Here is a 23,735-nt window from a genome sequence, read left to right as displayed (position 1 = left end):
GACACGCAACGCGCTCGAAATCTTGCATAGCATATGCTATACTCGTATCACTGTATTCGACAGCCTTTCCTTTTTTTCCTGCTTCGTCCCTGACACGAAGTCCCTTGCGAACGTCTTTCCGTAGGTATTCTAAGTATACCTTGTTACGTTATTTTGACTGAACGTACCCAAACGAAGTTGCTCGCGTGGTTCTGCCGTCAGCCACAATGGACATCGATCATGAATTGACCGTCAGCAGATCCTTTGTAGACAGGAACGGTAGTGGAGCCTATCGGTATGTCTCTCGCCCGCCGTGTTCTGATGCGATGTATGCTAACACTCACAAAATAGAAGGGCGGTCACCAAACAAGGCTTTGTGGGCTTTTTACATGGTAATTCTGCAAATCGAATTCGGCCGTGTACGTGAATCGGGTTCTAGGAATGGGTGCGATCGCGACGGTTCAGTGTTCGTGTAGATGCTGCCGTTTCGTCAGTCGGCAGATCGCTTCTCGTAAGCCGTGGTACGCAGTCGGCGACTCTGGCGTTCGAAAGTGCTCGTAGGAACTTGGAAGCCTCGACGACAGCAGGTGTCTAGATCGCGCCGGTGAGGTCCGCAGATGAAGTACGGTACCAAATCTGTGACCGTAAGATGCAACAAAATATCAGCTGGACGGTGCCTGCGCTTGTGCAATGTGGCTGCGATGCCGGATTTCCAATATCATGCTCGATCTGAGCTGCCACCTTTGTGGCATCTCACCTTCTGCGCGCTCCATGATCCGGCTCTGGGGTTTTCAAGTCGATTCTGAGTGTGCGGGGACGCCTCTGCAAAAGCTCAATGGTACAGGGTCCTCTACCAAGGGATCCGCCCATATTTCAGGCATTCGGTTCACCATCGAGATTCGTACTATTCTCGGCCTGAGCAGCTCACGCTGAGCAGTGCTGATGTGGTGTCGCACGCTTTCACTGATCCCGGAACTTCTATCAGTCGGTCTTGGGTATATGGTCCGGCTGTACTCTCTCAGAAACTCGTTGGGTGCCGCGTCTGGCCCGGTGCTTGCGACAGTTGGTTATGGTAGGTACGGCTAAGCAGTGTTGCCAGCGGGCAGGGTATATGGATGGTCTCGGCTAAGACGGATTCGTGTGATCGGGGAGTTCGTGGGCGCACGCGTGGACGGCAAGACAGCACGAGCGTTGAGGATGGCAGCCTCGTCAGGGTGCGAAGGTTCTGGTTTCCAACGTCGAAACGAGGTTCTGAACTATGCTAATCTGAGCAACTCTTGGCGACGCAGTTGGAGAGGTAGGTCACCAGCCCCGATGCAGGTGCAGTCTGCGCTTGCTGTGGATCGTGACCGAGCACAGCTGAAGAGCGGCACTGGCAGTTCAAGAAATACAGCAGCCTTCGTGCTGGTGAGCTTCCTCAGGTAGCTATTTGAGCTGCTCAAGACCTCGATACGAATCAGTCTATTCGGACTAGGAGCATATCCGGCGGCCAGTTGTCAGAACATTTGACCGACAGACTGGTGGGACTGGGCTGGTGCTCGACATCTTTGGGCAGATGCGGCCCTGGGTACGGGGCACACAAGACACTGGGTGCATAGCAAAGCCTCAGCACCCGATGCCCACTTACCTAAGCACCTGGAGAGGGTTTGGGATCCGAGCGCCGCCCTTCTCCGGGCTCTGACTGGCTGCGGGATAAGATCCCGCGCCAACTTTCACCTAGCAAGGGCCACCAGCACTGAGCGGGTGAGGTCCAGTATCGAAGATTGGCCACGCCCGACAGTATTCATCGAGGCGGTCATGGGCTTTGCACGAATGCCGTATCTTCAGTACACAGTCTAGTCTATGAGCAACAGCGTGACGTTGCACCCCGATCCACCCAGCATCGACCGACGGACCGGCCATCGAACGTTTTCGACGGGTGAGTTATAGGCTCAACTCCCTTTTTCAGCGCGTCAGAGGGCAAAGCATATGCTCTGGCAAATGACTAATGTTATCAAGACTACGTCGGAGAGTTGACCAGCCTGCGACTCCGTAGCATATCTAGCCCACATCTGCCTCGCTTCCACGTGCCCTGCTTGAGCGCTCTTGATTTCTGTCCAAGATTGCCGAGAGGATCCTACAGATGTCACTGCTTCGGTAAAGGCTACGCGCAAACTCCAGAAGTCGTCCGAAGGGTCCCTGAGACGACACAATTACGTAGTCGTGGTACGCACTCCCGATAGTAGCCATTTTGTCGATTCATGACGAGCGCTATCGTCGAGGGATCGGGCTCGAGGCGAAGGGCACATCCCCACTAGCTAACACGGCGACAGGTACACTTCGATTCGAACCTTGGATTCGGATTTCCTATACATGGGGTAACTCCGGTTCCCAACCTACATATGAAACGTATTACTGACTTCATTCAGTAAATTCCGCTCTAGGAGCGGCTGGTAAGTGGATCCATGAGGTTGCGGCGACAAAGTCCGCTGATCTGCACAAGCCTTACATGTCGAGCGCGCCGCGTCAAATGTGAGTGTCCTGTTTCCAGGCACTCCTTCCCGTACTGATGGTCCACCCAGGTGACGAGACCCGTCCAGTATGCAAAGCATGCGGCAAGAAAAACCGTCCCTGTCAGTGGGAGGAGCCTCATACTAAGTTCAAGGACTACCGGCCTGACGGGCCCTCTTCCAGTCGATCTGCTGCCGGCGGCACTGATGAGGAAACCGAGACCAAGGAAGACATGATGGATGTTGACGGTGTCGATGGGGTCGATAACATCAGCCGAACAGAGGTAGCCGTTCGTGCAAACAGTTTCAGCGAGGAAGCCTTGAGCCGGAACACTTCACCGAGAAGGCGGAAAAACAGTCGGACCGATGGGACATCGGAAGGCCCATCGACCAGCGTCTCATCACCGTCGGCTCAGCTATCGCCAGGCTCGCCTTACTTTGTTCCCCGATCTAAGAGCACAACGGGCGGCGTGTCGGTGGCGAGTCTGCTGCAGTCGCACGACCCGGACGGCATGCCAGAGGGCTCGCTGCCGATGCATACCCGCCAGGCCATGCATCAGCCGAACGCGCATTCGCATAACCATAGAGACATGCCAGATGGAACTAGAAACTACTCACCCCGGCCTGTTCCTTTGACGCATGAAGAGGCCTTGCTCGTGCACCACTACACCGAACATCTAGGCCGCTGGCTTGACTGCACCGACGCCACTCGTCAATTCACGCTGGGCATACCGGAGAAGGTCAAGCAATGCCCAGTACTTTGCCATGCCGTCATGTCTTTTGCTGCTCGCCACTGCAGAAAAGACGCGACAGCCGAGGCGTCCTATCAGCGTTGCATCGCTCTGCTCATCGAACGATTGAATGAGCAAGCTGCTAGCCACGACGAAACGCTTTTGTGTGCTATTGTCATACTGCGATTCTACGAGCAGCTAAATGGTGCGTAATATTGTATGCATTGTGCCTCTCATGCCTAACCAGTGCTTCTAGTCCCGTCCAGTACTGGTTCCGATGACGAACAGCACCTCGCAGGTTGTTCGGCCATTATTCGATCTTCTCAGGGAAATCACTATGTAGATCCATCAGCGCCCACATTGCGCGAAGCTGCCTTTTGGGTATACGTCCGCCAGTGCCTCTACAATGCCACCATCAACCAGCAACCCCCTGACATCGATTTTTCTTTGCAGCTGCACCCGACCCCAAGCTCACTACGAGATGCTCATCCGCTGGCTCGACTAAGACTAGAGACGGCCTGGGCCAATCAAATGACTTGGAACCTTGCATGTGTCGTCAACTTCTGCTTCGACGGCAAGGAGCCACAAAACGAGAAGGCTTACAAGATGCGGCGATGGAATGAGCTGTGGGATCTTGTCCAGACATGGATGCATGGTAGACCGGAAGGCTTCAATGCGATTTTTGAAGGCCCAGCCGACGGTCAAGGCTGCTTTCCTGAAATTCTATTCACGGCCGACTGGCACGGTAAGTTATCTACCATCTCTTTTCACGCAAATGCTCACAAGATCATCAGCTGTATCGTTTGGGTTCTATCATTTTGCCTGTATCATGCTGCTTCGATACAAGCCAGGCCCCAAGTTCGCAATCCGCAACGTCGGCAGCCTGTCTGAAACAGATGTAAGGACCAAAGTTACCAAACAGCACGAACATTTACTTATTGAAGTAGAATCAGATTTTGACTCATGCTCGCGCCATTTCCGGGGCTAGTAATAGCTCACCGGAGACTGTCCCACTAGCAATCACCGTCTGTCACACCATTTTTATCTGGGGACCTCTTGTATGCGACCCAAAAGAGAGGGATCAGGTAGTGCAGCTCTTAAACAACTTCGAGAAGAACCACGTGTGGCCGACGACGTGGATCAGTAACGCATTGAAAGCTGAGTGGGGTATCCCGACATTGTCCACCCCTGTGGCTTAGTTCATGAAGTCGATACTCGAGCCGGCATTGACTCTTGGTTCATGGAGCCAGTTACCAATAATTGTCCTCGGCCTACCCAAAACCAGCCTGGGTCGGTGGTGGGATAGGACCACAAGAAAAGGTGGATGTGAAAGATGATGAAACCAGACAAGACACGTAGTGTGCAAAACAAAGCGCTCAGTGTCTGGTAGCCAGTACATGGTATAATCCGAACCAGCTTTAGACGCCGTGGTCAACTGCCTGTATCGTGTCACTTTGTCCTCTTCATGTGTCTCCAGAACTCGACGCAGAAGTCCTGTTCTCATGCGGGAACATGGATGTTATCGTAGTCCGGGAGCTGTCAGCAGTCAACCGAACTTGTGCAATCCGGGAAAATATACCTTCCAGGGATTGGGAGCTCGGGTAACAATTCCGAGTGGAATAGCAATAATGCCACCGCTAAGTCTTACTCTAAAATGACAATTCCTCTCGTGGAGAGAAACATTTCTCGTGTGCTGATCTCCGTTGTCACATGCAATCATTCGCTTCAGTGAATTCTTTCCAGTTAAAACCAGATCTAGGGCTGTAATGTTCGGCACAGTTCACCGAAACTCGCCTGAGCTGTACGCACGTACCCGTTACTGATGGCCAGAAGGATGTGAATTTGTTAGTCAAGCAAGCTGAAAGTCTCGTGTGGCGCAGCATATCTAGATCACTAAACCATCCGTTTTGTACGCTGCTGCCCGTAGTTACTGTGATTACGCTCTTGATCACGATGCCTGCGTTGAAACATTGTTAGACCCCCTTCTAGTGGTATGCATTGTATTGTTTGCTACAGCACGCATTTGGACGATCTTGTAAATTTACCACGTGCTCGCATCTCGTCCTAACTTGCCACCACCAATCTGATCGTAACGAAGCTATCTGAAGCGAAGATGAGAAGCTCTTCTTGCATGCGAAACCTCGCAACAGATTCTCGATCTCTGGCAGCTTTTCTTCGCTCATTGCACGTCTGGAAGCGCTACCTGAGCATGATCTAAGTATGACTGTGGTGCATATGGTCTTGTACAACGCGTTATGCCTGCACTCCGTTAATTTGTGACAGACCGGCAGTAAAGAACACAAGCGAATTTTCCCGTGCGTACTTGTTTAGCATGTGCCTGGTTGCTGGATTGATATGTTGAAGAGATGAACGTTGAGCAGCTACGTCATTTCGCGGCCGGATATTTGTCCCGGGCCAATCCTTTCGCGTAAGTCGTAACGAGGTGCCAGAGCCTGGTCACGGGAGCACCCCCTGGAAGAGAAAAATCTAACGCTTGCTAAGGGGACAGAGGTTGCTAAGGTATGTTAAAAACAGCAATTTTACGCCTAAAATTAACGTTTTAAACATTATAGAATAATATAAATATTATAATTTTATTATTAAAGCTTTCTATATATACTATAATCGCTATATAGGCTTAGATTTTAGTGTTATAGTTACTATAGACTTGTTTTTATTTATATTTCTAGCTAGTGCTACGCCTAAATATAGTATTTAGGTATCTACTTAATTTAGCGTCTTACTTAATATATTATAACCTCTTTCTAAGCGTTCTAAAGCTCTATTTTAAGCTCTAAGATACTATTAATATTATAAAGATAATATTAAACTCTCTTCTTAATAATATTTTAGATTTCTTTAATAGAATTAAGATCTAGTAAATTTACTAAGTAAGAAAGTCTACAGACGCCTTTCTAACGCTTATAGATAGCTAGAAGAGAGTTAGAATTATAAGTACTATAGCTTAGATTATTATCTTTAATAAAAAGCTAGTTATAGTAATTCTTAAAGTAAATATAAGCTTAGAGAATATCTAAATAAGCTTATAAACTATGTAACGCATTATAGTAAATAGAGAGAATCTTCTTAATATAGTAGTAAGCTCTTATAGAGTTCTTTAGCTTTATAATATTAGAAATAAAAGCTTACTTAGTGTTATACTAATAATAATATTTTTAGAACTCTTCTAAAGTCTTCTACTTTAGACATTAATAAGAATATAGAAAACGCTTTACTAGCTTAACGTTATTATACTTATTATTATAGAATATTAATTCTAGAGCTCTTTTATACTAATTTACCTAGGTAGTAAAGTATATAATAATATACTATTAGTAGAGATTCTATACTACGTTCTTTAGTTTATAGCGCTCTCTAATAACTTAAAGAATCTATTTATTAGAGAAGTTATTAAGAGCTATATAAGTTTTATTAGTAAATATTACACTATTCTAGAAGTCTAAAAGAAGCTTTAAATAGTAGAGATTAGTATAATTACAACGCTGTTTAGCCTACCTAAGTATAATAGCTTTCTACTTTGCAGCTTTAAACCTTATAGCCTTTTTCTACTTTAATAAAGCTCTCTAAATTATCTTCTAGTAAGTAGAAATACTAACTCTAGTAGCTTAATTATTAATGTAAAGCTTCTAAGTCTTCTAGCTTATATTTATAATTCTATTAAGTTATTTATTAGAAACTATATATTTAGAGCTCTACTAGGTACTATAATAGCGCTATTTAAAGTTTTAGAGCTTCTAATAATACTCTATAAGTTATCTATAGTTCTTGCAATTATAAAGAAGTCTATAGCTAGTATTATAGCTAACTCTAAAGTCTCTAAAGAGCTTCTAGGCGCTATATTTACTTTTAGTAGTAGTATAGTTAAAGACTTTATAGAATTGCGCTCTCTTTATTAAATTAAGGTAGAGTTTTACTAGTAGTTAATTAGAGGTGCTTACGCAGTTTATTTAAGCTATTAAAGTTAAAAAAATATAGTAGTGTAGTAGTATTATAGCTTATTGCGCAACTAATAATTCTTAATTATAATAGATTTAGCGGGTATTGTAGCCTGTGCGGGGAAGGCGTAGCCGCAAGCGTTAGATTTTTCTGTTCTGCGGGGTGGGAGTCTAAGTACAGCAAGTCCTCATCGGGTTCGTTGAGATTCGCATAGCGCGATGCGGATACCCATCCACGCCACAGCGTACCTTTGGCACGCATTCCTCTATGCAAAGCCCCTTATGGGGCAATAACCCGAGATGCCTTTGGCGACGCCTCAGTCAGACGCCACTCGACAAGTCCTACCTTGCTTAGGTACCTCCAGGCCTCTACCATTTAATGATCTTCGCCTCCGGACATGAAGCACTCATGCATACTTCTTGATTGAACGACAGTCAAGCTTAGTATGCGTCGCAACGACTCAGCAACAGACCATGGAAGCCTGCAAGTTCATACGAGAGACACCATGAAGAGTGCATTGGACCTCCGGATTCTCGGGGTCTGTTGCGGAAGTGGGTTGAACCAGCTTGACTTCGCGCTGGTCCGGTATCTGCAAGCCTCCCCTAGTGCCACGCTGTATCTAGAGCCCATTCAAGTTAGTACTGTTCATGCTGTCGCTCTGCAAATGCTGACGAAAGACAGTGCGGTTCGCTACCTACCTCACCTCCTGTCCGAAACCACATCCTCACTTCCCTCCGCGATGTTGAGCGCAACTCCTCACTAGTGACACGCCTCAACGCGCTGCTCGGCTACTTGTTCTCCAATGGCATTACCACCTTCTGTGAGAAGTATTGCATACCACTCGCATCCATAGATCTGGTCGGCACACACACATCCGGCCTGAGGCGACCTGACATGCCCGAAACGAACAACCTGAGCACGCACCCGCTGGGATGGAACGCGAATATAAAAACCGAGATTGGCGTCAACACTGTCTTCGACTTTGCTGTCATTGAAGCAGGCTCTTTGAGGCCCCAAGTTTCCCCTGTCGTCTACGTTGATCATCTCTTCTTAAGGCACTCTTCCAAGTTTCGAGCTTGTCTGAATATCGGCGAGCTTGCGAATTGTAGCTTCATTCCTCCTCGGTCGAAGGGAGATGCTCGAGGGACAAACTGTCGCGACTGCGGGCCTGGAAGCGTGTTCATTGACTACGCCATGAAGTACTGCACTTCAAACGATCGTAACAATGACAACGACGGGAAATATGCAGCGCCTGGAAAGCCCAATCAAGCGATTGTCACACGTTTCCTCCAGACGCACGATTACTCTCGCGTCTTGCCTTCTTTAAGCATAGCCCGGGATATGTTTGGCGAACACGAAGCGCAACGAGTTGTTGATGAGTGCATCTTCATGAAACTCTCCGAAGCAGACACTATTGCTACTGTTACCCGTATAACAGCCGAGAACATCTTGAAGCAGTATCGCAGACTCCTCGCGCTCCGCTTTCCTGCCGGCCAGGGCGTCGACGAACTCTTCATTAGTGGCCCGAGTGCGCGCAACGCGAACATCATAGACTACCTCGAAGCGGAGCTCCCCGAGAGCGTGATAACAAAGCCATTCGACGACATAGGCATACCAGGCGATGCGAATGAGGCCGTGTGTTATGCGCACCTTGCATTGGAATCGGTGCTGGGACAACCAACACGGAGTTCTACGGAATTATCGCGGCCTTGGAGCCAGTCGGGTCATGATTCTGTACTGGGAAGGGTGGTGCGGGGCGAAAGTTGGGAAACCCTGACGGCTCAGCTGCAAAAGTTTGGCGATGGGAAGCCTCGCATTCTGGCGCAGAACGTGGAGATTATCGGTCATCAAGGATCTGGGAGTGACATGATAGAACGAACACAATGACGGAAAAACGGGACGTTGACGGAGTGGAAGGTACGAAATGGCAACGCCGTTCTTGTTTCCTAGGTCAGAGCGGTGCTGCGCTCTTTCCCGCGGAGCTCCTTTGAAGGCAATTTTCTTACGTCACAGGGAGTATGGAGCTCGACGCACAACTCGGCGAGGTGTTTGAATAGCAACGCACGCGTGCACCTAAGATTCTGGTTACGTGCGCTTTTACATTCCAAGTGTTCCTTCCGCGATGCTTTGGATGTAGCTCAGCTTTGGCGTAGCTAAGCAGTATATGGCTTCAGGGCGTCAAAAACAAGATTGCTCCTGACAAACATATCTCTCGCAGCTAGCATGAGATGCACATGCTGGATTGTATCTACGATTTGCACGACATTCCCCCTAAGCTGCAACGCTGATCAGAGCGTCTAGATATCCGTTAACAGATCTCGACGGACAGGGACTCGTGTTCTCGATGAGGCAAACCGGGCGCAATCGAATCGCAGTCTTACATCCATTGTGACATCACGTGGTCATCGTGAATACGATACGCAACCAGACAATCGTCGTGATACGGGATAGCGAGTCAAGAAGTTTGCGTTGCACGTACGCCGCATGTACACAACGTCTTTCACCGGTGGCGAGCGGGAGCGACCCGCTCATCGTGCACCATGCGACTGCGCTTCGAAGGCCCAATCCTGCAATCGATTGTATTATTCAAAATCCATTCGTAGTGCTCAAAGCCGTGAGAAGAATAGATTGAATAATTGTTTCGCTAATTACAAAATTTACTGGCCCCCTTGTTGAGCACTTGTTCTGCTTCAAGGGACCGCGGTTGCGGTGACAGTCTCGTTTTGTTTGCCTTCGATGATGTCGCGCATGATGCGCGCCTTCTGTTGCTCTTCCGCCTCACTGCTGACATCCTTGAAAACCTGATCCATCTCCTCCAAAGTCTTGCCAGATGTCTCTGGGACTACGAAGAATGTGAAAACAAAGGCGAGTCCACAGAAGACGGCGAAGAAGGTATAGGCTCCGAAACCGGTGTTTTGAACAAGAGGAGGAGTGATCAACCCCTGGTATACAAGTCAGTCACTAGTCACAGACATTAAAGACGAAGGGAAAACTTACGATGATGAAGTTGTTGAACCAGTTGGAGCACGTTGAGAGTGCAACACCCTTAGCTCTCAAGGAAGATGGGAAGATTTCCGAAGGCATAGCCCACGGGACGGGACCCCAAGTAGCACCGAAGCTGAACATGTAGAAGAATAGGAAGGCGACGGCAACCCAGCCCTCCACTGCGAAGTCTAACCATCGTCCACCAAACTTGCCAACCAAGACAGCGATGATGAGATGGCAGATAAACATGAGAGCGGCACCGGTGAGGAGTAGTGGCCGGCGCCCGAAGCGGTCCATGGTCCATAGACTTGTTGCGACACCAACAAGCTGCGTGCAGTTGATGATGCCGGAAAGTAGAAGCTGCATCTCGTAGTCCTGGCCTAGTGTTTCGAAAAGAGAGGGCGAATAGTAGATCAGAGCATTGATACCTAGAGTCGTGTTAGTATTTTCTCACGTCGGGGTAAGGAAGAACATACCAACAAACTGCTGGAAGAACATGATGCCAACTCCGACGACAGTGCGCTTCCAGCATCCATGTCTAAAGCAGTCGAGCCAAGACTGAACCTCAAGCTTGAACTCGTTCGTGCGAGTTTTGGCTTGTAACTCCGGGTGCCTCTCAACGCTCACTTCGTGGTTAAAGGTAACTTCTGCGCGGATCTCGCACCATTCTTGGAAGATGCGCGGGTCGTCAGTGGGAAGCTTGCGGAGCTTGCCCAGTACGACTAGGGCTTCGTCGTCGCGGCCTTTGCTGGCGAGCCATCTCGGAGAGAAGGGCAAGAAAACAATGCCAGCACCCAGAATAAGACCGGGAATCATCTGGATAAGGAACGGGAGACGCCATGACCATTCGCCGGCCATGAAGCGCGTGCCATAGGTCGTCCAGAAGGCGATCACGATGCCGAGGACGATGCTGAACTCCTGCAGGACGAGAAGAGCACCGCGGATCTCTGGTGGCGCAATCTCCGAAATGTAGAGTGGGGCGATAGTTGCAAGACTACGCGTGGTTAGCATCTATCTCGTGTACGACCATGGCTCAACATACGCTCCAATTCCCCATCCTCCGATCAAACGTCCGACCGTCAACATGGCGTAGTCCATTGCTGCTGTTTGTAGAAAACTTCCGATCGTGAAGATGATGACTGCGACGACAATGGAATATTTCCTGGAGAGTTTGTCTGCAATCCAGCCGGCAAAAAGGGCACCGATCAGTGCGCCCAATTCAAGCATAGCAGTCATCAGGCCCTTCCAGAAACCAGCTCCTGAAGCTTCACTCGAGACACGCGGAAACCGGTCGAGGAACTGATCCATGACGAGCGTTACGGAAATAACACCCTGATCGTATCCAAAGAGAAGACCTCCAATCGTAGCAAAGGCTGCACACATGGCGACGTAAGGGTTTGAGAAGAGGCCGCGGAAACCTGGCTCTAGGATTAGCCCACGTGTGATTGAGGTTCCACAAAGTGATATGCATACCTGCTGGTCCATAAGGTTCCCGAGTCACCGTTCCCTGTTTGCTAGGGTACGGAGACATTGCCTCGCGCTGCTCATAAGGGGCGCTCTTGATCGAATCTTGTCCACCCATGATGACGTGCAGTGATATGGGTCGTGTTGTGCTGAAATCGCCTGTGTAGTGGATGGCCTGGCTAGGAGGGAGCAGTGAATGCGAGGAGGCAATCGACCGCTTTATGCACTTTCGATATCTCGCTTGATGCCGCGTTAACTCTTGTCCGGTGGGTCCACACCATGTACAGTATCTGCCAACGCTAGTGTCAGGCGTCTGACTGCCGTTAAGCGCACATCCGATGACTTCCCAGAACGAACGCCAAGGAGTGTGGATGAAATGCTAGGAACAACCACGGCCGGCGTTTCTGAAGCGGCTTCACGTTAGCTCAGCTTCACACCTGCCTCTTGCGACCTTCTGTCTGTTAGGTTAGCGGGTGACTTGAGATGCCAGCGCGGTGAGCGCATGTGGGGTTTGTGCTGTTGAGGCTACGCCGCTTGGATCGGAAGATTCGCTCGAAGTTTCTGTGGGACCCTTGCGTCCGAGACTGACCGAGCTGCTCTGCTACGGATCGTGAGAATCAGTAGCAATTGCATGATGAACGTCTTGATGCTAATCTTGAAATTAGATCGCGTGACATTGGTCTCCAGATTTGCTTCTGAGAGGCTGGCACTGGCTCCGCCAACCTTCAAAACCCCTGCTGCCGGCGTCATACGCCCTTCTCCGCATCTTCAAAGGCCGCGGTGACCGTATGGGGTGCTCGGAGACCCCAGAAAACGCGCGCGAGCGTGCCAGTGCTACCCCGGATTCCCCAAAATTAGGCTCGCGTCGTTCCGCGCTGCGCAGTCGTCCAGTTGGGTAAACGTCCTTTCAAAGCTGACCATCTCAAGGGAAAAGCTGCCGGCGAAAGTGGAGGTCGCGGCGGGAATTCCTGCTTCAAGCGGACATTAGTGGAAGCTAGGTGCTGGACTAACCCCGATCAGCATCGGAAGGAAAGAGTCGCCGACAAGTGGGCCGCGCTACTGAAGGGACAGTAATTCTAACCGCCGACCTGTCATCCTTCCGATATCACGCACGACGTCACTACATCTTTCGATCACTCATCAGCTCAGTCTCAGTACAAGACAGAAACGTGGGGTCTCCACATTCCCTCTCACCCGTTCATCTGGGGGAAAGTACGGCGACTGATGTTCGTGGTCTCCCCGGACAATGTAGAGCGGAAGCGGAGTGAACTCTTCGAACCCCTCCACCCAAGAAAGAATGTGATGTATGTCTCGTATGCACTGCACATTCAATGGCGGCATTCATTAAGATTTCTATGTCCCGATACATACTTCGCGCGACCAAGGGATCACGTAATAGGAACCGAAAGAACGAGCAGATGGTATTCCGTTTCATGCTTCTATTACAGCTGCTCTAACACACTACGAGGTACTTATCCTACCCTGAAAAGTTCCAAAACATGACATTTTACCTCATCAATGTAGCCTCGCTATGCCCACAATCAAGCGCTTGTCTCCATGAAAGCCCACCCTCTCCCTCTTCATCAACATAGTAATGCGATGGGTGATCGAGACGGGCGCGCCAGCACGAGGGCGTACAATTTATCCTCTGCATCATCTCGCGTCGTACAGCGCGAATAAATGCTGCCGGCAGGACCCTCAATTCCTCCACTAGTGGGATGGCATCCTGAGACAACAATTGCTCAGGGTCAGGGAGAAGGTACGCGAACAAATCCGCCAAAAGCGTACGCAGACGTGAATCAGAAACCGAAAACTTATACGTGAATAAGATGACATCGTCCAGCTCGAGGCGCCAATCATGGATATGCACATAGGTAAACGAATTCATGACATCGTTCATCCAAGCCCTGTCGTCGATCCGCTCGCCAAAAATGTATGCGCGAGCCAAGAACATGAGAACCTCGTCAGCTCTGGAAGGAGTGAGTCGACCAAGGGAAGCCATGGTAGGAAGCCTACCACGATCTAGCCACTCCACGTATTCTTTGACCACTCGGCTGGAGAATTGTTCGCCCACGAAGTGGCTCCTCACTTTTCCAGAAGCTGGGTATAAGTTTCCAGGTTTAATGAAGTGATCCGTGTTCCTCGCCAGGGTGCGTTGGTAAGCTATTGCGGATCTATCATACTGGTGATTTACAACCAGCTCTACAACTAAATCAGGGTCCGCTTGGATTAGGATTGGTCGAGGTGATCTGCGTTGATCTGGAGTTGATCGAACCGGAGGCGTTGCAGGCACGTTGAATCTTCCGAGTGGTGTTCCGCTTGCTGAGCCATAAGTCGACCCAGCCGTGCCATGGTTGTTCCGCTCTGGTTCCAACGATCGCCGGTTCTGGCTAGACTGTGCGAGACCGTTAGACGGCGGTGCTGGCCGACCATAAGGAAAGCCGCTTCCTTGATTCTGCGGCCCGGTGGAAGCTGATGGCGTGGCGGAATTGGAAGGTCGCGGTGCTCGCGGGCCATTGGAGATCTCGATTTCTTGGTTCTGCGGCCTAGTGGAAGCTGACGGCGAAGCGGTAGACTTTTTCAGGATCCCTCGAAGAGGAGGCTCCGCCCTACCATGAGACTTTGGCTTCGGGGCTGACGAAGACGGTACTTGTGCCTGGGCGCCTTGGTTGCGGGTGATGGTTTCGTGTTTGGCCGGCGGCTGTGGCTCAAACCATGGCTCTGTCTGGGTGCCCTGGTCTCGGGTAGGAGTTTTGGGCTTGAACGGAGGCCGTTGAGGCGTCCATGGCTCTGTATTGGTGCCTTGGTCTCGGGTAGGGTTCTTAGGCGTGACTGGGGGCAGCGGAGGTGTCCAGTGTTCTGTTTGGGTGCCTTGAACTTGAACAGAAGTCTTAGACTTGCTAGGCCGTTGTGACTGTACCGGTAATTGTGTTTGAGCCTGAATAGGCGGCTTGGACTTGGGAGGCTGCTGCAACTGTGCCGGTGGTGGTGCTTGGGTTTGTTGGACCTCAGTAGAGGACTGAGGCTTGCTTGGTAGTTGCGGCTTATCAGCAAGGGGTCGCGCAGTCGCAGGCTGCTTTACCATTTCCTGAGTAGGTGGTGCAGGTCGATCGTTGAGCTTCGGCTTTTGAGGCAATTCGGTCGACGCTCGTACTTTGTTTCCCTGATCTTCAGTAGGCTCACGGGTTTCTCCAAGCTGTTCTTTGAGAGGCGACGGTGACAGCGCCCGATGAGCTTCGAGAGGAGCTGATGACTCGTCGCTAGAATTTCCAAGTGCTGCTTCATCCTCGACCTTTGGCCGGCGCACAGCGTTATCAGCTGCAACGATCGTATCCTGCTTCTCTTTGCCATCTGTTACTTTCACGTCTTCTTGTAACGTTTGTGTTTCGAGCGAAAGATGCTTGAGCTTATCGCCGACATCCTCATGAAAGTTTGTAGTATCTTGGAGCTGTCCAGCATCTTGAGACTTCGCATCATCGGTGACGCCTTTCTCACCAAAAGACCATGAGTCGGTAGGGACTTGGATGCTAGGAAGGGCATCACTGGAGACATCTTCAGCGTCTGATACGTTGCTTGCCTTGTTCTTTCGCGTTGACGGCGTCGTAGTCCAAGGTATCTCAGTCTCCGCGACATCGGGCTCTTGCTGTGGAAGCTCGTCCTGCGGGTCGTCGCTCTTGACTGGCTCAGTTTCAGTTACATCCTGTGCCTGTTCTGTAGTTGGAGTGGATTCGATGGGCTCTTCGGAAGTTTCGGCAACGTCGTCCGGTTCGCGTGTCGCATCGTCTTCGGCATCATCACGATCCCAAGCTGAGGAAGAGTTGAGGTCCTCCAAGGTTCTGGTTTTGTTCTCTTCTTGCTTGTCGCTCATGCCGCCGCGTCCCTTCTTTTTCTTGCTGGAACTGGCCATCCCATCGGCGCCGGCGGCGCTCTTCTTCTTATTCTTGCCTCCCATCTTTGTGATTGCTGACGTTTGCTTAAAAATGAGGCTCAGGTGACTCTTGGTGGAGTTTGATGGAAGTTCTGGTTGAGTGGAGTAGAGTAAAGAAGTGCAGTGTTGAGGTATTGAGTCGAGGGATCGGGGGTTTATATAGGCTAGGGGAGTGGCAGAACGGCAGCTACTCAGTCGGTCGGTGCAAATGCACGTACCTATTTGGAACAGCCACCGGAGACTGCACACATTCTTCAGTGTGGTTGCGATAGCGGCGATGGGTGAAATGCAACTGAAGTGAAAGACATTCACAATCGCGTATCATAGCGTACGCTGGATATCTTCCAGGCATCGTCAAAACTCTACGGTATAACCTTTTGTAGTGGGACGCACCGAACTTCATGGCTTGGGTTTAAATACTAGAACATTTAGAAGAGTATATACTGCTGCATACTGTGAAACAAGGTGTTTAGGGAATACACACGCATTGCAATTATATACTGTGTTACTTAACTGCGTTGTGCCCGCATTCAAGCACCAGACGTTTAACAAAGCAACAGTCTTTTGTATGCAAACGAGGAAGCCTGCTAGTCTAGTTTGTATCGTGAGGAAAGTCTTCATTGACGAATCGAACTTTGAAAAGGCCCCAGTGCCGCACGATGAGCTCCCTCCTATTATTAGAGAGAAGACACCTCGTACCAAAGACGCGCACATGCTGTAAGCACATACAGATCTCATTGTAAGGTAAAACTTAAACAGGGCTGCAGGATACGTTGAAGCAACACTATACAAAGTAGGCAATCTAACGTTGACGTAGGCTCTACGCGACCTTGTCCTTTAAGAGGGACGGAGGTTGGTGTTACATAGTTTCTCTTGCCTGAATGGTGTACAGCAGGAAAGTCGCCACCCTTTAGTCGCTGATGGTATTGTCATCGGTGAATGGCGTAAACCAATTTTGTATGCTAGTAACATGTTGAAACATATCTGCGGTGGCGAGTGAAGTAGTGAGTCCACGGATTGCTGCGAGGTCGGCTAGAGTGAATTAGATTTGCGATAGCGCACGAACGAATACAAACTGGTAGCAGAACATACATTTCTCAGACTTCGTTCAGCATAGGCCAATAACCTTCCGTGTACTCATCCCATGGGCGCGAAAGTTTCTGTATCGAATTTATCCTTGGTATCGCATCCAGAACGTCCACCAATGCTTCGCGAGGCAAGCGATTGAAGTCTGGCCTTCGATCCTCGTCCTGAAGGGTAGCATATGCACACATGTCCGCGGCTAACGCCCTGATGGGCGAGCTTTCGGGTGTGCCACGGTAAAGAACACGTATAGCCTCCTCAGAAGGAAAATCTGGTATACAGAGTCTTCTCCGGTCCGGTGGCTTATCTCCGACATCATAACTATCGTTTTGAACACCAGCCATGGTGTTGAGAACAGTCTGCTGATAATGTCGGTCCAGTATCTGCTCACCAAACACGTATGCGGTCGCAAGGTCGATCCAAACTGGATTGTTCTCCTCTTGATCATGGAAGGTTCGATAGAGATCGAAGCACCTGGCTGGTACTTTTCCAGAGTACAACCAGTGTGCGTACGTTTCAACATCTTTTACTGTGTAAGCGGGTAGCTCAATATGATGCGGCCTCTCCCGCATTGCCGCCCATTCAGGCTTCAGGGCTCGGGCGAAGAATTCAGAAGTTCTTGCAAGAATATCTTGATGGACTTGGATCGACACGGCCTCATGCGCTGGTCCGATCACGAGCGTGATCATGGGTCCTCTCAGACTAGGCCATACTAGTTAGTTATGTCTACGCATCCCTTTACAGACCAACTTGCCGGAAAGTCTTCGAGACTTGAATGCGCGCGTTCGTAGGCTGTGAGATATTATTGCCGCTTGTGATTTCGATGTCGTCACACGGATCTGACTGGACACTTTCGTCATCATCATCGGTGTGATCTTGCACCATGTTTTCGGCATCGTCAAACAAACCCATGACTCTTTCTTGCGTTCTGAAGGACCTCGGGAGCTTGGCGTTTCGTCGCTGGTAGAATGCGCACTTGAGGTGTGGAATTGCGCGGGGTCTAGGGGAAAGAACGCCATTGAGTAAGCGAGGACCTGGTGGGCGCAGCCCTCACCAGGGGCGGCAACAATTTGTGTCGCATCCTCAACAAAATTGTTAGGGCTATTTTCTTACTAGAAGTATACATTATCCAAGACACTATATACTCACTTAGTTATAGTAGTATGTATGTAGCAAAGCCCGGAAATGCACCACAAATTATGACCACCTCTCGTGCCGTTGCGCGTGTAGACAACTATGTAGTCAACTCTGCGGACAGCTAGTACTTGTTCAAGCATACATCAAGAGGCTCTAGAGCAGAACAAAGTAAACGACAGTGGTGCGTTAACAAGCCCATTCTTCGTATACCGGTGGCTTGCTATCTCATCGCGACGTCTCATCACATAATTCACTCTTCCATAAAAGGAAAATGAACACAAAGCAGAGTAGAAGATGACAAGCAAAGCACTTCAAACAGGTTCGTATGCTACACAGGTAGCAGAGCAAGGGACACTGCAAAAGTGCAAAAAAAGAGATTTTGGTCACATCACAAGATGAGATTTCGTCGTGAACCTTCAGGACATCAGTATTCATGCAAATCAAGGCATATTAAACGTTATTACTCACAAGATTCGAACTTGCGAGGCCGAAGCCATTAGATAACTGAATGGAGAATTCAAGTCTAACCCATTAACCACTCTGGCATCACGACCGGTGAATTGATAGAAAAGAACGAGTTTCCAAAATTCATGACTAGAGCAAAGTACTACCCTTTCACACAGCCTCTGGATGATCTGGGTCAACATATATTATGCATGAGAATGGGCGTGGTGGGGCGCAGTCAAGTCACTGGGGCGCTTATCGAAATTTAGCCATGTCAAACTATGTGTCATTGGAACATCTAAAGACTACTCTTCCCACTAAGCACCCACAATTTCTCGCCGCCCACCTTGCCCTCCTGCTTCAGCTTGTCGAGAATCTGGCGTATTCCCCTCTCCGCCGGTTCCCAGAGATTCTCTGGATAGTCTTTGTAAATAACTTTCACAATATCCATAGAACCCATGCCTTGACTCTCCGCAAGTACATCCAACACCTGTTTCTCACGCTGCTTGCGGTGTTTTATATACTCAGTGATCTTTGATGGACCATCTTCGATGACAGGCCCATGACCGGGATATGCGCGACCCCTGAACTGCGTCGACATGGCGTCGAGACTCTTCATGTACGCTGCCAGATCCTCAAACACGGCTGTACCCTGACCTAATACGTTGTCCGCCGTGAACATGGCATCTTCTTCCTCCAACACGAAAGCCGTGTGGTCTGTGGTATGTCCCGGGCAGAAGAAGGCACGTAGGGTCGCGCCTTCCGTCTCAAACTTCTGCCCATCACTTATCGCGAGCCAGTCGTCGTGCGGATCGTTCTTGTAGACCCTTGTGTCCGGAGAATGCGCAAGTAGGTCGGGGACGCCTTGAATGTGATCGTGGTGCCAGTGCGTCAATAGTACTTTATCGATGGCGATGTTCTCCTTTGAAAGGAGCGCTTTGATCGAGGCAATCCATTGTGGTTTGCCTTCGCCAGTGTCGATGAGAAGTCGCGATGCGCCGCGACCTACTATGTACGTGTTCGTACCTAGATAGCTTAGAACACGTTTGCCGCAGGATTGTAAACGCATATACCTTGCAGCGTAAACTTGAGCTTTGTCAGATCGCGCCGCTTCTTAGATGATAACGGCGCTCACCTTGCTGGGGTTGCCGCCGAGGACCCTAATAACCCGATCGCTGACCTGCTCAACTTCTGGAAGCGATACCAAAGATTCTGCCATCTTTGAGTAGAGTGCGCGTGTGCTAGAGGTAGCTGACGGCCATCGCAATCGCGGTCGCATGGTCGCTCTGACCGCAGGTTACAGCTGGACCAGCACAGCCGAGGCACATTGTTATCGATAGTGGGATACGACTCAACCAAACCATCACTTTCCAGGTACACTGTGCGGCAGCTTGCCTTGGCCCAAAGTCAACATGTCGCCAATCGAAGACGACGATGAGATACCGTAGGTCTTACTAGCTGATCGCAGCCCAAATGCTAACAAATGAAGACAGCTTTCCGGCGATGCTCTTGCCGCGCTGAAAGAATTTTATGGCGAGCGGGATGCACGACAAAAGCAGTTTGAGGAACTAAAAGGCCAAGCCGAAGATGACTTTGAGGGGAAGTTGTCCATGGACGCCTTCACCGAAGACTGGAATGCAAGTCAATTTTGGTATAGCGACGAGACCGCTATGGTGCTTGCGCGACAGCTTCTGGATGGTGCGACCGATGAGACAAGGATAGCAGTCGTGTCTGCTCCGAGTGCTTTCATCCAGCTGAAAAATCTACTGGTGAGTACTCTGGAAGCGCAAGACGAGAAAAGCTGACCTTGTTAGAATTCGGGTGAAGTCAAGTGCCGGCCGCAGATCAAATTGCTGGAGTTTGACGAACGCTTTGCCGTCTTCAAGGAGTTCGTGCGCTACGACTTCGAGAAGGCGATCCAGCTACCAGCTGAGATGAAGGCCTCATTCGATGTCATCATTTGCGACCCGCCATTTCTAAGTCATGATTGTCAAACTAAAGGTACTTCCATGATATGTCTCCAACAACCGTGGGTTCGATGTCGCTAACACGACATAGCTGCTTTGACTGTACGATGGTTAGCCAAGTCATGGACGCAAGATTCTCTGCGTCTCATTGTCTGCACTGGCGAGCGTATGGAAAGTCTGGTTACAGACAAACTATACGGGAAAGTAGGAACCAAGACGACTGATTACGAGATCAAGCACGCCAAAGGACTGAGCAACGAGTTCAGATGCTACGCGAACTTTGAGTGCCCATCGTGGAAGTGGGCAAAGTCATGACCCGTGAGAACATGGGGTAGCTATACTATACTTGAGAGGATGGATACTTCTACTACCTATGCAGTAGTGTTTAAGAGCAGATGATCGTGATTGTAATATACATGTGAAGCAAGGCGGAACCGTCCCGCCAAACAGCTACCCCACATGTCCCTCGGTCAACCCCACTTCGCTCTCAAAGCATAAGCTCGCTGCGTCATCTTCATTCACCAACCAGACCTGTACCAACCAACCAACTACCCATTCCACGAGTACCACAATGTCCTCCGCTGCATGCATCTTCTGCAAGATCATCAAGGGTAACAACCTCTTAGCTTGGCCGTTCTCGCAATCGACAATGGCTAACAGCAGGACCAGGCGAGATCCCTTCGATGAAGATCTTCGAGAGCGAGAAGACACTTGCTTTCCTTGACATCGGTCCTTTGAGCAAAGGCCATTCTGTATGCTTTCTAGTCCCTCCAGTATCAACCAGCCAAGACTAATGTGCCGCCCAGCTGATCATCCCCAAACACCACGGCGCAAAGCTCCACGACATTCCCGACGACCAGCTCGCCGAAGTCCTCTCCGTCACGAAGCGAATTGCTATCGCGCAGAACATCCAAGACTACAACATCCTACAGAACAATGGAAGGATTGCCCATCAGGTCGTGGATCACGTACACTTCCACCTGATCCCAAAGCCGAACCAACAGGAGGGTCTCGGGATTGAGTGGCCAACTAAGGAAGCGGACAAGAGCGAATTGAGCAAGCTGCTGGAGGAGATCAAGAGCAAGATGTGAAGCAGCGTGTATCGCCCTTGTACATGGCATCAATAAAGCATGTTGACTCAGGTCAGAGGCGCATATCTCAGCACTTGACCAGCGCTACTAACATTCGATTATTCTCCCTTGAACACGGGTTTTCTCTTCTCCTTGAACGCGGCAAGCGCCTCATCCCTATCCTTTGTCCTGACCACAAGCTCGTATGCAGCATTCTCAGCCTTCTCGCCCAACGCGCATCCCTCGACCGCTTGAAGCGCGGCCTTGATCGCTATCGGTCCACCTTCACATATCTCCCTTGCTAGTCTAATCGCTTCATGTAGGACCTTCTTCCGCGCAGCCCCTTCTTGTTGCACATCCTCTGCCGTGATCTCTACTAACCGGTCGCACAGCCCCAGGAAGTAGGCTTCTGGCGCGGCAACACGGCGGCCTGTCAAGATCATGTCTCGTGCGCGCGAGAGGCCGATCAAAGCGGGCAGACGATATGTTCCTCCCGCGCCAGGAAGGATGGCAAGACGCGTCTCGGGGAGGGCGACGGTCGTAGTAGAGGCGAAGACGCGCATGTGTGTGGTGAGGGCTAGCTCGAGGCCGCCGCCGAAAGCCGGTGCTGCCAAAGCAGAGATTGTGGGGATGGGTAGTTGCGATATCGACGCGAATGTTCCTCGTAGCGTTGTGAGAAAGTTGGATGTGCTGCCATGTGTTAGCTGCCGCTTGTACCATTGAAGAGACTAGACATACTCTTCCTGGGTAAACGTAGCCCTCTCCTTGAGGTCCGCACCCGCGCAGAAACTTGTCTCTATGTCGCTCGCCAATATCAACGCCCGCGTTGATCCCGTGTCCCCCTCATTGTGCAGGCTGTTCACTTGTTGCGTCAGCTCTGTGAGCAATTGCCGTGATATCGCATTGCGTGCCGCGGGTCGGTTGAGCGAGAGTATTCGTATGCTTCCGCAGTGTGGTGCTGGGACGTTTGTGACGTTTATAGCCGGGGCTTGGGCGGTTGCATAGCCGCGAATTCCAACGGCGCGGTGTAGGACACGGGTGTGGAGGCGGAGGAGGGGCATTTCGATCGTGTAGAGAGTGTTGTTTGTGCGACTGCGATGGTTCCGTAGTCTTCCCGCCCAGAGATATTCAAGTCTGGAGCTGGAGCGTCGACGTTGTGCGCGGCGTGTTTGGCGACCTCATCGCTGATAGACCGCAGTTAGCCGAGGCACCGCGACGGCACAGCTCTTGATCGATTCAATCATCGTTCCTGCGCGAAACCAATCTCTCAACCAGAGAACACGGGTTTGCCGGCACGACCAAGCCTTGACGCCTCTCAGGAATTACACAATGATTTTGTTTGCAAGTGTTGCGGCACATCTCCGACGGTGCTTGATACCTAGGTATTTGGTTTTGTTCCTGGCCATGTTCAGGTGCACATGTTCAAGCTTTCAGTCCGAAGACAGCAGTCGACGTGCTCATATACTATCCGCAAACCGACAGTAAGCCTTTGAATCCTCATGAGCAAACCAAAAATCATCAAGAGCAATATTGGCCTCACCTTAGCTTCCAAATAACCTAGGCGGTCGTCTCGTCTATCACTCATCACAATTTCCGACAATGAGAGCAGCGACTTTCGCGTAACGAACTGAGGATAAGACAGCTTTTTTTCGTTATTTGCCTCACTTATCCATGTAGCAGTTTTTGATCCAAACACATTGAGAAGGTTTTATTCCGGTTGCTGTACTTGATCAATCCATATGACAATCCAAAGTCTACCTTGCACCCAGGTATCTGGAGAATCATTGGCCGATGTAGACTTTGGAAGGGAAGTATGCCATCAGGGACGAACGACATGCAAATGCAAGGCGAAGTCGATCAAACACCCTTGGAAGCTAGAGATCCCTTGTCGTTCTATCGTTCTATCGTAATTACACTACGCCTTGTACAAGGATAGCCTTTGGTACTTTCTGCCAAGTAGAGACACTCCTTGACTCAGCATAGCTTGAGAACAAAACCTGGGTACCGGCAACCGTCACGTACAAAGCTATCGAAGGCCAAATCTCGTAAATCACCGAGAAGTCATGAGTGCAAGCCCTGACCATTTCGTGTTGCACTGGAAGGACATTCCTTGTATGGATGCCCGGTTATCCACCTGCCCATACTTACGAATCGAAGTCACGTTCTCATCTTGGTAGCAGGAGCCCAGCTTCATACACATTCAACCAGTCCGTATTCCAGGCCCAGAGCCTCCCGCTGGGCCATCAATTCCTGCACCGTTACGTATGTAGTGCACCCTACATGGACACACCCGTAGACCTGGGCAATTGTAATGCAGCATCCGCACCTATGAACGGCTTTCGGCAACCGCGGTGCGAGATTTTCTATCCTGTCAACAACTCAACCTGACGATCTAAGCCCGACTTGAGGCTCAACTTCGGCCCAGGACGTTTGCGGGGAAGTGACTTGTGGAGCTCCGGAGCGATCGCCATGTCACGATGCTGGGGTTCCCAAGGGTGCAT

General features: G+C 50.1%; 8 protein-coding genes and 1 non-coding gene across 9 annotated transcripts; 4 read left to right on the top strand and 5 right to left on the bottom strand.

Moving 5' to 3' along the window:
• Positions 1-2,331: 2,331 nt before the first annotated feature.
• Positions 2,332-4,398, top strand: J4E93_000046 (uncharacterized protein; the record flags this gene model as incomplete). The annotated part of the gene is made up of 7 exons (XM_049338009.1): positions 2,332-2,336; positions 2,388-2,411; positions 2,462-2,490; positions 2,541-3,404; positions 3,456-3,944; positions 3,994-4,097; positions 4,147-4,398. 7 exons carry the CDS (start codon positions 2,332-2,334, stop codon positions 4,396-4,398), a joined length of 1,767 nt encoding a protein of 588 aa, XP_049203894.1.
• Positions 4,399-7,661: 3,263 nt separating this feature from the next.
• J4E93_000045 (uncharacterized protein) lies at positions 7,662-9,043 on the top strand (the record flags this gene model as incomplete). Its single annotated transcript, XM_049338008.1, has 2 exons — positions 7,662-7,790; positions 7,838-9,043. 2 exons carry the CDS (start codon positions 7,662-7,664, stop codon positions 9,041-9,043), a joined length of 1,335 nt encoding a protein of 444 aa, XP_049203893.1.
• An 803-nt stretch (positions 9,044-9,846) lies between these two features.
• Positions 9,847-11,723, bottom strand: J4E93_000044 (uncharacterized protein; the record flags this gene model as incomplete). Its single annotated transcript, XM_049338007.1, has 5 exons — positions 9,847-10,098; positions 10,154-10,569; positions 10,618-11,135; positions 11,184-11,559; positions 11,615-11,723. 5 exons carry the CDS (start codon positions 11,721-11,723, stop codon positions 9,847-9,849), a joined length of 1,671 nt encoding a protein of 556 aa, XP_049203892.1.
• Positions 11,724-13,112: 1,389 nt separating this feature from the next.
• Positions 13,113-15,557, bottom strand: J4E93_000043 (uncharacterized protein; the record flags this gene model as incomplete). The annotated part of the gene is made up of 1 exon (XM_049338006.1): positions 13,113-15,557. The coding sequence occupies one exon, from the start codon at positions 15,555-15,557 to the stop codon at positions 13,113-13,115; it is 2,445 nt and encodes an 814-aa protein (XP_049203891.1).
• Positions 15,558-18,211: 2,654 nt separating this feature from the next.
• Positions 18,212-18,303, bottom strand: J4E93_000042. The gene has a single exon. It is a non-coding gene; the product is annotated as a tRNA-Ser (tRNA).
• Positions 18,304-18,495: 192 nt separating this feature from the next.
• Positions 18,496-19,416, bottom strand: J4E93_000041 (uncharacterized protein; the record flags this gene model as incomplete). Its single annotated transcript, XM_049338005.1, has 3 exons — positions 18,496-19,223; positions 19,271-19,283; positions 19,333-19,416. The coding sequence occupies 3 exons, from the start codon at positions 19,414-19,416 to the stop codon at positions 18,496-18,498; spliced, it is 825 nt and encodes a 274-aa protein (XP_049203890.1).
• Positions 19,417-19,609: 193 nt separating this feature from the next.
• Positions 19,610-20,479, top strand: J4E93_000040 (uncharacterized protein; the record flags this gene model as incomplete). Its single annotated transcript, XM_049338004.1, has 4 exons — positions 19,610-19,641; positions 19,687-19,966; positions 20,012-20,186; positions 20,256-20,479. The coding sequence occupies 4 exons, from the start codon at positions 19,610-19,612 to the stop codon at positions 20,477-20,479; spliced, it is 711 nt and encodes a 236-aa protein (XP_049203889.1).
• A 256-nt stretch (positions 20,480-20,735) lies between these two features.
• J4E93_000039 (uncharacterized protein) lies at positions 20,736-21,255 on the top strand (the record flags this gene model as incomplete). Its single annotated transcript, XM_049338003.1, has 3 exons — positions 20,736-20,775; positions 20,834-20,916; positions 20,971-21,255. 3 exons carry the CDS (start codon positions 20,736-20,738, stop codon positions 21,253-21,255), a joined length of 408 nt encoding a protein of 135 aa, XP_049203888.1.
• Positions 21,256-21,353: 98 nt separating this feature from the next.
• On the bottom strand, positions 21,354-22,295 carry J4E93_000038 (uncharacterized protein; the record flags this gene model as incomplete). The annotated part of the gene is made up of 2 exons (XM_049338002.1): positions 21,354-21,924; positions 21,973-22,295. 2 exons carry the CDS (start codon positions 22,293-22,295, stop codon positions 21,354-21,356), a joined length of 894 nt encoding a protein of 297 aa, XP_049203887.1.
• Between the last annotated feature and the right edge of the window lie 1,440 nt (positions 22,296-23,735).

Source organism: Alternaria ventricosa (assembly GCF_023758065.1).
Source record: "Alternaria ventricosa strain BMP 2768 chromosome Unknown scaffold_1, whole genome shotgun sequence".
In the NCBI taxonomy this organism is placed as follows: Eukaryota; Fungi; Ascomycota; class Dothideomycetes; order Pleosporales; family Pleosporaceae; genus Alternaria; species Alternaria ventricosa.
This window is presented reverse-complemented; position numbering and strand designations above follow the sequence as displayed.